Source organism: Halichondria panicea, chromosome 6 (genome assembly GCF_963675165.1).
Source record: "Halichondria panicea chromosome 6, odHalPani1.1, whole genome shotgun sequence".
NCBI lineage: Eukaryota > Metazoa > Porifera > Demospongiae > Suberitida > Halichondriidae > Halichondria > Halichondria panicea.
The window spans coordinates 1,822,001-1,838,298 of NC_087382.1; the positions used below are offsets into that span (position 1 = coordinate 1,822,001).

Here is a 16,298-nt window from a genome sequence, read left to right on the forward strand (position 1 = left end):
ATATAGGTAACGTGTTCTACAAGACTACAACTAATGTGTTTTGGAATATATCCACACTTCTCATAATAAGCTGCATGGGATCATGCTTTTGTGTTGTAATGATGTGGTGAATCCATGCATTCTATGTTGCAACTACCCTAAATTGTAACAAAGCGTGGAGGCTCTATAGCTAGGATAGCAATATACAATTTAGTGATTTGGTGCATGAAACCTCGAAATTTAGCTGCCGCTCAAATCGTATTTCAAAAGCGCAAATACTCCATTCATGCATGCATGCGTATACTCCTGACTTTCATACACACCTCCCATATATAGACATAAACACTTGCAACGGCTTTATCAACTGTAGTTCTATTGTGCATGGCAAAGAGCTAGTACTACCATGCATGCACATTATTATTGCATTTCTTGGGCCGATAACACCTGGAATTACATGCTTTTGCTAATGAAATTAGATCCAATTAATGTGATGAATCCGTGCAGTCCATGTGGTTATAACCTGGAATTATGCTTCTGCTAATGGCTAGGAAACTAACAGTGGGAGCAAACCGTTGTCAAAGGCATAGTCAGTAGTCTGTGAGATAAGGACAGAATTCAATCACAGAAAATAGTATCTATAATAAGCAGTCTAAAAAGAATTTAAGCACAGAGTTCAATCACAGAAAGTAGTATCTAGTATAACTATAGAGCACTAAAGTGCAAACCCTCGGCTGGTGACATGATTATAAAGAAACCAAAAGAGTGATATAATGCAGTGCCTTCCTCATACGTGACATATACTAGTCGGTTAAACGCAGAGAATTGAATCATTTCAACTACAGTAAAATTATAGTAATGTGGTGATCCCAAGATAGATTTTCTGTCACATGTGTATACTTGTGCATGTACTTATAATTAACTCTCAGTTGATGAGCTATACTGCAAGCAGCCTGCAGTCCCTGACGGATGAGCGAGTTAGATTCCTCTTTATATATACTTGTATATAGGTTATACAATTATATGTATCGTTGCACTAAGATGATTAAATGGACTGTTTCATCCAAGCTTTTTATTTGTGCAGACAAGAGTAAACCAGCCGAACATGAGAAGTGTGGATACGCCAAAAAGCAAAAATAGTAGAACACATTAAAAATATTGTGTGAGAACTTGCATGTAATTATGATTACATTATTATGAGAAATTAATTAAATGAACATGTGGTTTTTATCTGGAAATATGTTTTAGCAAAGAATTAGATCGCAGTGTACATATAGAACCCATGCCATGCAGTTAATGTGGTTGATTAATGGCATCACATCAGTCTATGCACAGCCCCTTGTACTGCACATGAATCCATGAGTATATAAGTGGGTCCAATTTTCTCATTGACAGTCACTGCAATTGTTCATCACTTCAAGTTGTGAAGGATTTCTCAGGATATCATCATGAAAACTTTAATGATTGCCACTGTGGCTCTGCTATCTCTCATGGCCCTGGCCTCTTCTGCTCCTCATCGCTCTTATTATCAGGTGCTCAGAAGTAGTAACAGCATGACTATATATAAATATTACGATCAGCTAAATGATGCCCTGGAGCAAAGCAATGGTAAATATTTTTTACCAACACCATGCACTAGAAAGTGACACCATTATTTTTGTATTTAGCATAATTTTATGTTGTTTCGTTCGTATTCACTAATTACTTACAAATTTACTACAGTTGCGGAGGCTCGTCAGCAACGCGGTAATTATTACTATATAAGACACAGATGCAGCAGAACGATGGCCCAAGCAACTACGTACATGTATTACTATTAGGGACAAATGCAGCAGAACGATCGCCCAAGCAACTATTACTATAAGACACAGATGCAGCAGGACGGTGGCCCAAGCAACTATTACTATATAAGGCGCAGATGCAGCAGGATGGTGGCCCAAGCAACTATTACTATAAGGCACAGATGCAGCAGGACGATCGCCCAAGCAACTATTACTATAAGACACAGATGCAGCAAGACGGTGGCCCAAGCAACTATTACTATAAGGCACAAATGCAGCAGGATGATGGCCCAAGCTATAAGACACAGGTGCAGCAGGACGATCGCCTATTGCAAGCACTATTACTATAAGGCACAGATGCAGCAGGACGGTGGCCCAATTAAGCTATAAGACACAGATACAGCAGGACGATCGCCCAAGCACTATTACTATAAGGCACAGATGCAGCAGAACGATCGCCCATGCAAGCAACTATTACTATATAAGGCACAGATGCAACAAGATGAGCCAGGTAAGTACTTTCAACAACTCGACCATGCAGAATTCATAAGAATGTGACACTATGCATTATGTTAAGTTTAAATTTATTATAGCCCATCACATAAGAATAATTTACTACAGCTGATTGGACACCAGCTGAGGTGCCCATGTAAGTACACCTTCCACCAACTAATGCATGAGTGCTGCTAAGGCCACTGTTAGTTGCATGCTTGTTTCAGATCAACCTCCCTCCTCGTTTTGCTCACCTCCTCAATTAAGTCATTATTGCTGATGTCAGCCATTATTTGAGGTCAAAGTCCTTTTTTTTGCTGACATTGCATTATTTTACCATGTGCCATGTGCAATTGTGCACCAAAAAGCCAGTGCATAAAAAAAAAATTAAACTATTGTTCAGACTCCGTCCTTTTGTGTATTACTGTCAGTTAAAAAACAGGATATGACGTCATCAAATAATGAGATAATAGGTAATGAAGACCTCCCTCCCTCATCGGGGTCGAGCTAGTATTCTCATCTGAAACAAGTATGCAACTAACAGTGGCATAATACATGAACGTGACACTATTCAAATTGCATTTAACGCCTTCGTAGTTTCTCAACACCAACCACCTAAATATAGAATAAATTTCAGCTGCAGTATAATAGTAATGTCAGAGCCTCCAAGTAGAGACTTTTCTTTTCAGTATTAATCAGCTCATTTTTCCGTATTTAATTAATGATGATTTTCAGTACAAAACATGGAAATGAGATGAAATGCTGTTTAGTGGCCTTGTAATTGCCCCGCCCCTTCAATAAAGGGGCGTGGCAAGCGAGACTTGGCTTTACAAATTATAGCTGTCTTTCAGTATCAGACTCACTACTAGCCTCGATCTCCCAGGCCGATCCGTCTCTAATTAAACGCTAGGTCGCCTCCTCGGCCTGGTATTGATTGTATCTGGGCGTGTATCTGGGCATGTGCTGTGGTTGCTGTGGTTGCTCAGGTATTCGCTAAAAAAGAGCGAATACCTGAGCAAGGTGGAGCGAATAGAAACACTAATAGTGTATGTAAGCATACTTACTCCGTAAAATCACCGTTAAATCACAAAGAACTCCGTGTCATAGGTCTATTCTTTGCAAGTTTAGTTTGTCATAGACATATTATATGTAGATATAGGCTTAGCTAGCTAGAGTGTGAGGAGCTGTCTTGTGCGAAGGAAGAAGGAGCATCACTCTTGTGAAAGAACAGACCTAGGTTCTCAAGTTTCTGCTATCAGTGGCTACTTTTGATTGACTACACAATTTAATACAAGCGCTTGATTAGACCATTGATTGCCAGATACACTTGGTAGAGTCTATCCTCAGACTCTGGCCATCGATCTCTTGTATACTATGCTCAGGGGTGTCCACAAGTGGCTGGGCCTGGGATGTATTGTCAAGGTGAGCGATATAAGGCCACAACAAGAGGTAGTTCTGTTTCTGGTCAGGTTGCTTGCCTGATTACGTGAGGCCAAGAGGGACAACAGCAACTGAGCCACATATATTTGCATGCAGTGTCATCACTTTTTTATTTTTCACAGTTTGTCTTTAAAAACAGTTTACAACACAATAATAACATCTAAATAACATACAGGAAGAGGTATTTTAGGCTTTGGCAACCAGAACATATATTGAACTGAGAATTGTCTCTATATCTAACACCTATATAATTATGTCATTGCACTAGCTTGAGCCATTGTACGTGCTCGCTCTGTATCAAAGCAAAAAAGCAAAATGAGACCACATAATTATTGTGTTAGCATAATAACATCTTTCATTGCAAAATACAAGATAGTATATATATTAATACAAGATACAAGCACTAGCTTACTGAATATTGAAGTGTTGTAGGTGCTGTACATGTAATTATTGCAACACCCACTCAACCTAAAGTGAGTGGGTGTGGTTTGCGCATGCGCATTAGGTGTGTTGCTGAAAAAACAGCACAGTGAAATATTGAGCGGCAGATGGACCAGAAACAGAACTACCTCTTGTTGTGGCCTAAATCAATAATACCCTTTCATCATTGGAAATTGTACACTATAGCCTATAGCCCAATCCTTGGTATCTGGATCAAGATATGACATTACGGCACTGGCATTGGTGTTGTGTTAGCCTCCTTCACCGACCTTCAAGGAAGTGCGGCCTGGGATCGTGGCTAGTTTTGTGTGGACCATCACTGTGAGTTACAAAATGTGTAGTGGAATGGTGAATTTAAGTTCATACTAATTTGTATACAGGAGCAAAATGGAACCTTCCCCTCCAACCCCCGTCGTACTCCTCCTAGCTGATGGGTGTGAACTCATTGAAAGAGGATGCCCCAGTGCCACTCGTGTCCTTCCCAAGGGTCCGATCTTATAGAACTACCTGCACTAAAACTACTGACGTGGAATGGCTCTTTCAACACTTGTGGTTGCTATCCTGACCAGTGACGTCAGGATTCTACTGTCTCTTGATGCACTGTGAACACACAATCTTTGTTATGCCACCTGAAGGCGCAGTAATTATTAAGTCTTTCTGGAAGCTCTTGTTTGAGATCTTCACTTCTAAACATCTGCATTTATTATGGACGCAGTACTGCTGTGCACAGTATTAATTTCTAGTGTCATTATATCATTATATGTGATGCAATTTGAGAAAACAGACCACTTGGCTTGGTCTAAAAAAGTTGAGATCCTATGCATACTGATAGAGCAGAGAAATACCTACACAATGCTATGCTTAGTCTGTACATACCTCATTCTATGACTAAGTTATAATCGTTTGAAGTTGGTTGCTATGAAATTGCATTATTGAAAAAACGCCATTCAAAGATGCCCTACTCCATTAGTAAGCCTATGTTTTGTGTTTTTTGACGAAGCACTGAGGTGAACATATTTGGATTTAGAGCACCAGCCTTCACATAGAGATAGTAGAAAGGCTATAGATACTTGTAAGCTTATAAACTAAATTCATCACTTTGCACTCAAGGTCACAAATTTGCCTCTAGCTCAAATTGAAAATCTAAGCCAAGTGGTCTGTTTTCTCAGATTGCATCACATATCGCTGTATTTTTAGCCAACTGTGATGAACTGAAAATGTTACAGTACATAGCTGATACTTACCAGTTTCCGGTCACGCCCAGATACAATCAATACCAGGCCGAGGAGGCGACCTAGCGTTCAATTAGAGACGGATAGGCCTGGGATCGAGGCTAACTCACTACTAGTATAGAGCATAGAGCTACTACAGCTGTAGGGATGCTACTAGATCCTTCACTGTGTCACCTATAAGGCCAGTTAACTTATTCTGTAAGCTGACAAAAGGTCACTTCTAGTCTTCTAGATCTACATGTATATATCCGTATTTTTGCAGTTAATTCCGTATAACCGTATTAGAAGACAGAAATCCGTATAAATACGGAAAAAACCGTATACTTGGAGGCTCTGTAATGTACGGTGATCAACAATAATTTGCTGTTACATGAATGATCACTTTCTGCAGCTGACAGTCTACTGCTAGCAGCGCTGCAGTCCCTGATGGACAAGTGAGTGCATGAGACTTCTCTAGTTGCGTGATATGCTATTTAGGCCAGGCAAAGTAGATTAGTAGTTTATCATCACCGCCCCGCTTCACTTTTAACCTTCTTCCTCAAAAAGTTCACTATTCATTATTTTTTAGGCGTGGCCTAAATTAATGAGCCAACCCATTATATTCCAGGGCAGAGTCGAGTTACACCCAGCCAAAATTAATGGCAATTTCTGGTTTGTGTAATGAATATCATTATAATGTTGCAATGAATAATGACCGGATGTTATGCCTCGGTGCGCATGCGCAAGCGAGGTAACGGTAGTGTGTTTGTGTGTGTGTGTGTGTATCTGTGTGTGTAGACTAGCTGCTACAGCTGCTCAAGGATGAATCAAGTGCAAGTAAGAGTTTCTATAGGCTTCTAGTCATGTTTTCTTGGATTTTAATTCGTGGATTTGCAAAATAATGCTTCGTTCTCGAGTTATGGCTAGTTTTGCTTACTTGGAATGCCATTGCAGCCTTTTCGGAAGAGCACGTAGTCAAACACTTGTTTACCGAGTGTTGCTACTCTACTTAGTAGTTAGCTCTGCACTAGAACGCTAGCTGCAAGAGTGAGAAGAGAGCTGCAAGGCTCTGCTGATGGCATGCAGCCATTAATTTTAGACTTGAACTTTGGCATCACCGTTTTTAACAACAATCATGGTCGATCATTACCCACTCTTTAAGCTTGCATGCAGCATGCAAAAAAAGTTCATATGTGTATAAAATTCAGCTATTATATAGTATGTAGTTTTGGCATCTCCACCGAGGCATCAGCACCTGTGGTGCTTTCATTTTATCCAGGTTTTATTTGTGCAGACACGATTAATTTACCTAACCCTAACCCTAACCCTAACCAGGGCCTAATGCGCACCAGTGCATTGACATATCACGCTCCCTCCCTAGCTTTTTGTTGTACAATTTACAACAACTTGACCTGTAAAGGGGTAACCATGCACATGCATGCATTATAGCATGACCATTATTAGCAAAAACAGAATTCCAAGTAAAAACAGGCCACATGCACATGCATGCAGACTCCATGGATCCATGATAGTATACAATTGCATGCATTTGAATTTTATCCGCTTACTATAATAGTGTGTCTATAACAGTGAAATGGTTCACACTTATATGATTGAGTTACTTTACTGCGCACTTGCATGTATACCATTTTGAACAACTCTGGTATACAGTTTGATTTGCGATTTTGATCTGCATTTTGCAGAAACAGTTGATAATTAGATCACTATAAATACGTACGTCCGCCTTTAATAATAAAAATATAGTATTAGGAGAATCCCACAACAATTAAGTTCAGCTTATGGAGGATTTACTCATGCAGCATGCAGTGATTCACAGAAAGGATGAGATCCAATTTTATTGTCCATTAGCCAAGCCTCCACTTTGCAGCTGTATGGTAACAACATTGCATGCATGCATTGAATTACACTCCACAGGCTCATTGCATATAGTACATGGTTGTAGATTCACTCCCCCCATATATACATACAACATTCACAGAAAGATTAAATCCAAGACATTTCTAGAGTGCATGCATGCATTGCTCATAAAAAATCCGACTGATTTTTCCTATTCTATTGACATGTTTTGTGCTATTGTCATATTGAACTGAGCTAGCTAGCAGTCTAAGCTACTTATTTCATCATACAAAAGAATAGGCTTTTTAGAAACTACGTAGCTGCATGTGCAGTCAGTTTTCAGATGTGAACGAGGCAACAATGCAGTCCAATTCTTGCTCTGTGTTTCTATATAGTCTTATTAAGGCTGTGGCTCAGAGCTAGAGGTATAGAGGTGTACAAATAGTGCATGCATGTTGGTGACTTGTGCAATGCAAAACGGTAGTCGGGCGCCGCCGGTTTAGCTGTGAGTAACTAATTGTGAGAAGTCAACTACATGCATGCATGTTAGATACATGTTTGTGGGTGTTCCTATAGAAGTAGCTTCCTATCAGCCAATTCAATGTTTGCACAAATGCAATTAGTGGTGTTCGCGTATTGCAAATGCAATTAGTGTGCCCACTACTCAGAAAAATCTGGATTCGATCCGGATATAGGTGTCAGGCTAATAGCCCCATTTACACGACACCTGGCACTTAATCTGGGCCAGAACACGCACATGCATGCATGTGTATTGGGGACTATGTAAGTAGGAACATGCACACACATTTCAGTGTTATATGTCAGACGAACTTAAAGTACTATTTATGGATGATTCTAAAGAACCTGAGGATACACCTATATATTACTGTTACGGCTAACACTCACAATCCCCTGTTGAAGGGCAGGAGGCTGTGAGAGTTGTCAGGGAAAGGTCAATTTACAGTTTTGTCCGATACTGCTAATTCTTGATGAACAAAATAAATTAAAGATTGTAATTAATTATTGGACGTACACTGTACAAAATAGCTATAATAAATCTAGTGTGCAAATTAAGTGAAAATTGAAGTATATTGTTCCATTTCTCCTTGGTTTGGTCATTGTGTAGCCCCGTAGTATAGGATACGGATAAATTTTACTGACTACTATATACACGTGTGCATGCACAGGAGTAATTCTTAAATTAGGAGCTTCTTAGAATAAGATCGGTGCACAGCTACAAGCATGCAAATTGTGCACCTCTACAAGCCACAACATTGAATGGTGAATTAACAGAGAACTAGTGACAAGTTAAAGTTGCTTATAAGGACTGCTATAGTGACCTTCACCATGGAGGATAAAATTAAGGTAATGATCACCATTGCAGTTACAAATCAACAATAGTACATAGTCAGTATAATTATTACACTGCATGGACGTGGTGAAGTGGAAAATTGGTGAAGATGGACTGTTTTTACGATGTGCAGACTGGATCACTCATGTATAGTGATTCCTCCACTTTGTAGCTATTAACAGCATTGCATCCCATCTCATCCATGCACAGGCCTTAATTGGATCATATTTCATGCCTAGTAAAAGCACAGACGGATTCACACTCCCCAGAAGGAATTACAGCATTTTTAACACCTTTGCAACACACACACACACAAATGGGTAAACCACAATGAAACCCACAATGTAAACATGGACTACATGCAGGCTATCCTTGAGTGGTTTCTTTACTAATTTGCAGTATCAAATCAAAATTGGCCAGTGTACTAATACAACAACTATAGGTATACATGGTTGCAGTAATAAGACCTACTCCACAGATGTGAGATGGAGAATGGTGTACCAGAGCTGAGGTGTGTACTTGGTCTATCTCATATCACACAGAAAAAATAACTAGCAATTTGAGAAATGTGAACATGATTATTGTGACAGTATAGTGACAGCAGTTGCGTAGGAAGAGAGTTATCACTTAGAGAGCATGGAAAAAGTTTAGAAGGGGAGCTGATACGCATGTGCACACATAATAAAGTGCACCTGCAAGGGGGTCTTAGGGTAGTCCCCTAAAAAATATATTAATTTTGCATGCTCTAGGATTGATTGGTGTATTTGCGTACAATTAAAAGCTTGATTCTTTGATTCAATTGAGCTTGGGTAAAAAGCAAGCATGCAGTGTTAGGGGCCTGGTTCCTACTTTTAGTACACCACAGTACATGCACTGCAGATGGTCTCCCATTTGAGTAACCACATGCAATTTACTACATTACATTGTGGTTTTATGCTAGGGTTTACACTACCACTTTAGAGTGCATGGCTGAGAAAACAATTCATGCATGGATTCATCCCATTCACCTCATCCTAGATCATATTTCATGGGTAGTAAAACCACAGAATTTATGGATTCACCACACCACACATTCTCAGATTTATTGGACACTTCCACTTTAGAGTGCATGGCTGAGAACAACAATTCATGCATGGGTATTCATCTCATCCACAGGCCTTGGATCATATTTCATGGGTAGCCTCGATCCCAGGCCGAGTTTTCGCTTTTATAACGGTTACCTTGTTGTTCAGTCTTCAGAATAATGTTTTCTAAGCTTCAGAGAAGAGAGAAGCTTCAGCTAAGAGCCATTCCAATAATGATAAAACGGGAACTGACTTCTAGTACACGATAGTACACGAATATAAATGTCACGAAAGTGAACGAGAATATCCATTCGTCAGAATCTGACGAACGATTGACGCATGCGCAGACAACTAGTACCAGGCCTAGTTGTTCGCCTAACCGTTATAAAAGCGAAAACTCGGCCTGGGATCGAGGCTAATTTCATGGGTAGTAAAAACACAGACTTTATGGATTCGCACTCTAATACATTAATTCTCAGATTTATTGGACACTTCCACTTTAGAGTGCATGGCTGAGAACAAAAATTCATGCATAGGTATTCATCTCATCCACAGGCCTTGGATCATATTTCATGGGTAGTAAAAACACAGACTTTATGGATTTCCAGATTTATTGGACACTTCTACTTTAGAGTGTATGGCTGAGAACGGATTCCCTCCATTGACAGGTCTTGGATGTATGATTGCATTGTATATGTACATGAACTGAATTAACGCCTGGATCTGCCACTACATACAGTGTCCATTAAAACAGTCTGTGAGGTAGTATTCCTATCTCATTATTATAAGGACATGGTTAGCTTCACTAAATAGAGCCCTGGTGAATTAGATCACAGCTTGTGTATAATTGTGCATGGTGAATCCTGTTGTAAACTAGTTTCTCAGTCCATAGCTTCCTTCAGTTTGTCTTTTAGAGTACAGTAAACACACGTAGCCTCGAGACCAGGGCGTTCGTTGTCTGAAAGAACGCCTCAAGTTCCAATGTACAACTCATCTAGCTGAGTCAGCAAGTGGTTATGCTCTAGTAGTTGTGAACATGATTGCGGTAACCCCAAACACAACAATACTACAGGGGTGTGCATGCGTTTGCAAAACCACAATCAGATAAATTATTATGAATATCATTATTAAATTTTTCCAAGAGTTCTTTATTACAGGTAGAAAGCATAGAGCCAACTGAAATAACAACCAATTTTTCTCTAGGAGGCATGCTCCCTCCCCCCCAAAGAACGTAATTTACATGCATGACATTTGTACACTGTATATACAGTCAGTCAAGCATTATCTTGAATGTATTTCTCTATGTTCATAGACTACTATAGAATTTTCAAGAAATGCTATCATAAAGTATCTATTCTGTATGAGTGAGACTAATAGGAGTGCCCTGAGAATATCTATATAATCGCATGGAGATGTGTGACTGAGCACCTTTTTGGGCTTTAATTCCCCCCATCAGCTTGCTCGTACCTATATATACGTTTAGGAATAAGTATAGATGTTCAATGAGATTCTGCTAAAAAAATCGTAGTAATAAAAGTGCAAGCTGAGCTTAGGATTATTATTGGTAATGAAATTCATATCTGGTGGTTTTGCTGTTTGGAAATTTCCTGTTGCAAGTGCACTGCAATTAATCCACCTTTGCAACACGCACACACACACACACACACACACACACACAAATGGTAAAAAACCACAATTAATTATGTTAACCCACAATGTAAACATGGACTACTTGAGTGGTTTCTTTACTAGCTGTTAAGTTTTGCAGTATCAAATCAAAAATTGGCCTATATAGTGTTGACTGTGCACTATAAATCTAGCAGCTATATATAGGGCTGCAGTAAATCCTACTCCTATAGCACTTTGAAATGTGAACATGTTGATAGCAGTGGTGTAGGAAGAGGGCTAATCACTTAGAGCATGGATAGTAAAAAAGCTTAGAGGAGAAGTTGATACGCATGTGCGCACATATTAAGTGTGCCCCCAAAAAGTGCTCTGGGATTGGTTCTAGGCATGTGTATTTGCGTACAATTGAAAGCTTGATTCTTTGATTCCATTGAGCTTGGGCAGAAATAGACTAAAACAACAGCAAGCATGCATGCAGTGTTATATATAAAGGAAGGCCCTGCAGCCCCTGCATTGTTCCTACACCACTGGATCGATAGGCCGGACAGTTAGAAAGATACTGACTGGTACTGTAATTTACTACAATAGTACATTGCAGTGGTTTCATTTTTGTGTTCATGTGTTGCAAAGGTGCTTAAAACTGCTGTATTCACGGGTATAAGTACATGGACCAATTAGACGAGCTGTACATTGGAACTTGAGCAGGCGTTTTTTCAAACAGCGAACGGCCTGGTCTCGAGGCTAAGACACACGTGTTTACAAAAATTACAGACTAAAAATACATGCATGGAAAGTTCTAGAACAATTAATCTAAGTAATTACGGTAACTTAATCAGTTAGTCTCGCAATCTATCACAGTCTGTGTGGTTATCGTATAGAATTTGATTAAGTGGCGACAAATTACTGTGTAGGAGTTAAATTACATCTGTGGTGGTTCCATGAATCCATGCAGTTAATTCCTGGTAAGAATGTATAATTATTGCTTACAGGCACATGCATGCATGATCATGAGTATATAAGTGGGTCACATTTTCTCATTGACATTGACTGCAATTGTTCATCATTTCAAGTTGTTTTCTGGATATAATTATCATCATGAAGGTTTCAGTGATTGCCACTGTGGCTCTGCTATCTCTCCTGGCTGTGGCCTCTTCTGCTCCTCATCGTCTGCAAAAAGATAACAACATAGGCAAGTATAATTATATACCCTAGGCACTAATTACACCACTGAATTCATAAGGAACTATAGTAACATTGTTAATTTTAGTTGGTTCACATGTTCTGGCCTTATGTGAGAATAAATTGACTATAGTTGGCAACCGAAAGGTCGAGAAACAGGGATACTACAAGAATGCTGAACAGGCCGACGAGCAGGGATACTACCAGAATGCCGACGAGCAGGGATACTACCAGAATGCCGACGAGCAGGGATACTACCAGAATGCCGATGAGCAGGGATACTACAAGAATGCTATGACTGAACAAAACGGTGGCCCCTGTAAGTACCTCCCCTCTACCAATACCACCACTAGAATTCGTGAGAAAGTGACACCATTCATTTATACATACTCGATAGTTGTCATAATTATGAAAACAAATTTACTATACAGCCGTTCGTGAGCAAGGCTATTATAAGCAGCTGATGGATGCCCTCAAGCAACAAGATGGCGGCCCATGTAAGTCCTTCCACCAACAACACGACTATAATGCACAAGAAAGTGACACCATTCATTTTATAGTTTGTTTACATACTCGATAGTTGTCATATAATTATGAGAACAAATTTACTATACAGCTGTTCGTGAGCAGGGCTATTATAAGCAGCTGATGGATGCCCTCAAGCAACAAGATGGCGGCCCATGTAAGTCCTTCCACCAACAACACGACTATAATGCACAAGAAAGTGACACCATTCATTTTATAGTTTGTTTATATACTCGATAGTTGTCATAATTATGAGAACAAATTTACTATACAGCTGTTCGTGAGCAAGGCTATTATAAGCAGCTGATAGATGCCCTGCAGCAAGGATACTATCAAGCTGATGAGCAGGGATACTACAAGAATGCTATGACTGAACAAAAAGGTCCCGGTAAGTACCTCCCCTCTACCAATACCACCACTAGAATTCGTGAGAAAGTGACACTATTAATTTATAGTTTGTTTACATACTCGATAGTTGTCATAATTATGAGAACAAATTTACTATACAGGCGTTCGTGAGCAAGGCTATTATAAGCAGCTGATGGATGTCCTCAAGCAACAAGATGGCGGCCCATGTAAGTCCTTCTACCAACAATTGCAACACGACTATAATGCACAAGAAAGTGACACCATTCATTTTATAGTTTGTTTACATACTCGATAGTTGTCATATAATTATGAGAACAAATTTACTATACAGCTGTTCGTGAGCAAGGCTATTATAAGCAGCTGATGGATGCCCTCAAGCAACAAGATGGCGGCCCATGTAAGTCCTTCCACCAACAACACGACTATAATGCACAAGAAAGTGACACCATTCATTTTATAGTTTGTTTACATACTCGATAGTTGTCATAATTATGAGAACAAATTTACTATACAGCTGTTCGTGAGCAAGGCTATTATAAGCAGCTGATAGATGCCCTGCAGCAAGGATACTATCAAGCTGATGAGCAGGGATACTACAAGAATGCTATGACTGAACAAAAAGGTCCCGGTAAGTACCTCCCCTCTACCAACATGCACCACCACTAGAATTCGTGAGAAAGTGACACCATTCATTTTATAGTTTGTTTACATACTCAATAGTTGTCATAATTATGAGAACAAATTTACTATACAGGCGTTCGTGAGCAAGGCTATTATAAGCAGCTGATGGATGCCCTCAAGCAACAAGATGGCGGCCCATGTAAGTCCTTCCACCAACAACACGACTATAATGCACAAGAAAGTGACACTATTCATTTTATAGTTTGTTTACATACTCGATAGTTGTCATAATTATGATTATGAAAGCAAATTTACTATACAGCTGTTCGTGAGCAAGGCTATTATAAGCAGCTGGATGCCCTCAAGCAACAAGATGGCGGCCCATGTAAGTCCTTCCACCAACAACACGACTATAATGCACAAGAAAGTGACACCATTCATTTTATAGACATACTCGATAGTTGTCATAATTATGAGAACAAATTTACTATACAGCTGTTCGTGAGCAAGGCTATTATAAGCAGCTGATGGATGCCCTCAAGCAACAAGATGGCGGCCCATGTAAGTCCTTCCACCAACAACACGACTATAATTCACAAGAAAGTGACACCATTCATTTTATAGTTTGTTTACATACTCGATAGTTGTCATATAATTATGAGAACAAATTACTATACAGCTGTTCGTGAGCAAGGCTATTATAAGCAGCTAATGGATGCCCTCAAGCAACAAGATGGCGGCCCATGTAAGTTCTTCCACCAACAACACGACTATAATGCACAAGAAAGTGACACCATTCATTTTATAGTTTGTTTACATACTCGATAGTTGTCATAATTATGAAAGCAAATTTACTATACAGCTGTTCGTGAGCAAGGCTATTATAAGCAGCTGATGGACGCCCTGAAGCAACAAGATGGCCCAGGTAAGTCATTCCACTAATATCACGACTATAATGCATGAGAAAGTGACACCATTGATTTGAGTTGGTTCCCATGCATGTTTGATAGTTGTCATACGTTATTTACTACAGTTCGTGAGCAACACTATTATCAGCAGAAGGATGCTCAGATGCAACAAGATATCCCAAGTAAGTATATCCCACCAACACCATGCACTGCTAGAATTCATGATAAAGTGACACCATTAATTTTAGTTAGTTCACATGTTTCGTATAGCCATCACATGAGAATAATTTACTACAGCTGAGAAGACACCAGGAACAGATGCTCCGATGCAAAAAGATGGCTCAGGTAAGTATATATACCTTCCATCAACACCATGCACTATAGAATTAATATAGTTAGCTAAATGTATATATTAGAGAATCAATTTTTGCTGTCACGTGTGAATAATCACTTTTTATATATACTTGCAGTTGATGAGCTACTGCTAGCAGTTGTGCAGTCCATGCTGGATGAGTGAGTGAGATTTCTCTTTGCTGCATGATATACTGGTTACAATTATTGTTACATGCATGCATGATTGAATCCACTATAGCTATTTCATCAAAACTTTTATTTGTGCAGGCAAAAGTAAACCAGCCGAATACGATAAACCAACAAGAACACATAATAGTAGAACACGTTAGAAATTGTAGAACACCTTAGAGCAATGCAATATATCACCTAATTATTGTTAGAAACAATTGACAATGTAGAAGAACATGCACTGTAGAAATATAATGTAATACAGTAGCTAGCAAGAGACTAGCCTCGACCCCAGGCCGATTCGTCTCCAATTGAACGCTAGTTCGCCTTTAACAATCGGCCTGGGACCGAGGCTAGCAAGAGACATGAAATACTTTATAGCTTATGAGTTACGAAACTTCAATCGAGGCCAGGCTGCATGCATATATTAATGTAGCCTGCATGAAGATAGCAGATGATCATGTTAAATCATTTTCTCATATAATTAGAATACTGTGTTTCATAATATACTCCGACTGTGTTTACTGCAGACTCAGAGACTTAGTTAAGCATGTATGCATGCATGGGGTTCTGTTTATACTGCATGTGGGTTTTGGATCTACACACAATGCAAAATAGAATCTTAACATGCGCTTCTTTTTAATTATATGCTTCGGTGGCACCGGTGCGCATGCGCAAGCGTAGACTGTTACAGCTGCTTTAAGATCAATGAAGTGCAAGTATAAGAGTAGGCTTCTAGTTACGTTTTCTTGGATTTTAATTCGTTGATTTGCAAAATAAATGCTTCGGTGGCATCGGTGCGCATGCGCAAACGTAGACTGTTATTAAGATCAATAAAGTGCAAGTAAGAGTAGGCTTCTAGTCACGTTTTCTTGAATTTTAATTCGTTGATTTGCAAAATAATGCTTCGTTCTCGACCAGCTTCTTTTTTCTGG

The 16,298-nt window shown here is 39.4% G+C and overlaps 1 protein-coding gene and 1 long non-coding RNA gene across 9 annotated transcripts; both read left to right on the top strand.

The window, feature by feature from the left end:
• Window positions 1–1,379: 1,379 nt before the first annotated feature.
• LOC135337262 (uncharacterized) lies at window positions 1,380–4,886 on the top strand. The gene is made up of 4 exons (XR_010395037.1): window positions 1,380–1,508; window positions 1,699–3,671; window positions 4,317–4,451; window positions 4,511–4,886. It is a non-coding gene; the product is annotated as an uncharacterized LOC135337262 (long non-coding RNA).
• A 7,362-nt stretch (window positions 4,887–12,248) lies between these two features.
• Window positions 12,249–15,588, top strand: LOC135337264 (uncharacterized). Of its 8 annotated transcripts, none has more exons than XM_064533173.1 (17): window positions 12,249–12,428; window positions 12,552–12,737; window positions 12,850–12,915; window positions 13,035–13,100; window positions 13,218–13,331; window positions 13,453–13,518; window positions 13,644–13,709; window positions 13,827–13,940; window positions 14,067–14,132; window positions 14,256–14,318; window positions 14,429–14,494; window positions 14,613–14,678; window positions 14,796–14,858; window positions 14,967–15,023; window positions 15,139–15,186; window positions 15,312–15,358; window positions 15,463–15,588. In XM_064533173.1, exons 1-16 carry the CDS (start codon window positions 12,335–12,337, stop codon window positions 15,356–15,358), a joined length of 1,248 nt encoding a protein of 415 aa, XP_064389243.1. In that variant the 5' UTR covers window positions 12,249–12,334; the 3' UTR covers window positions 15,463–15,588. The 8 variants fall into 8 exon arrangements, with proteins under 8 accessions (XP_064389243.1, XP_064389242.1, XP_064389246.1 ...); XM_064533172.1 differs by having other exon boundaries at window positions 12,251–12,428; window positions 15,312–15,354; XM_064533176.1 differs by lacking the exon at window positions 14,613–14,678 and having other exon boundaries at window positions 12,252–12,428; window positions 15,312–15,354.
• The last annotated feature ends 710 nt before the right edge of the window (window positions 15,589–16,298 follow it).

Excerpts from the sequence above, each read along its gene's own strand:
- LOC135337264 (XM_064533172.1), top strand. The coding sequence starts at position 12,335 with ATGAAGGTTTCAGTGATTGCCACTGTGGCTCTGCTATCTCTCCTGGCT. Across the intron at positions 12,916-13,034 it reads GCAACAAGATGGCGGCCCAT|CTGTTCGTGAGCAGGGCTAT; the intron begins GTAAGTCCTTCC and ends TTTACTATACAG. Across the intron at positions 13,710-13,826 it reads GCAACAAGATGGCGGCCCAT|CTGTTCGTGAGCAAGGCTAT; the intron begins GTAAGTCCTTCC and ends TTTACTATACAG.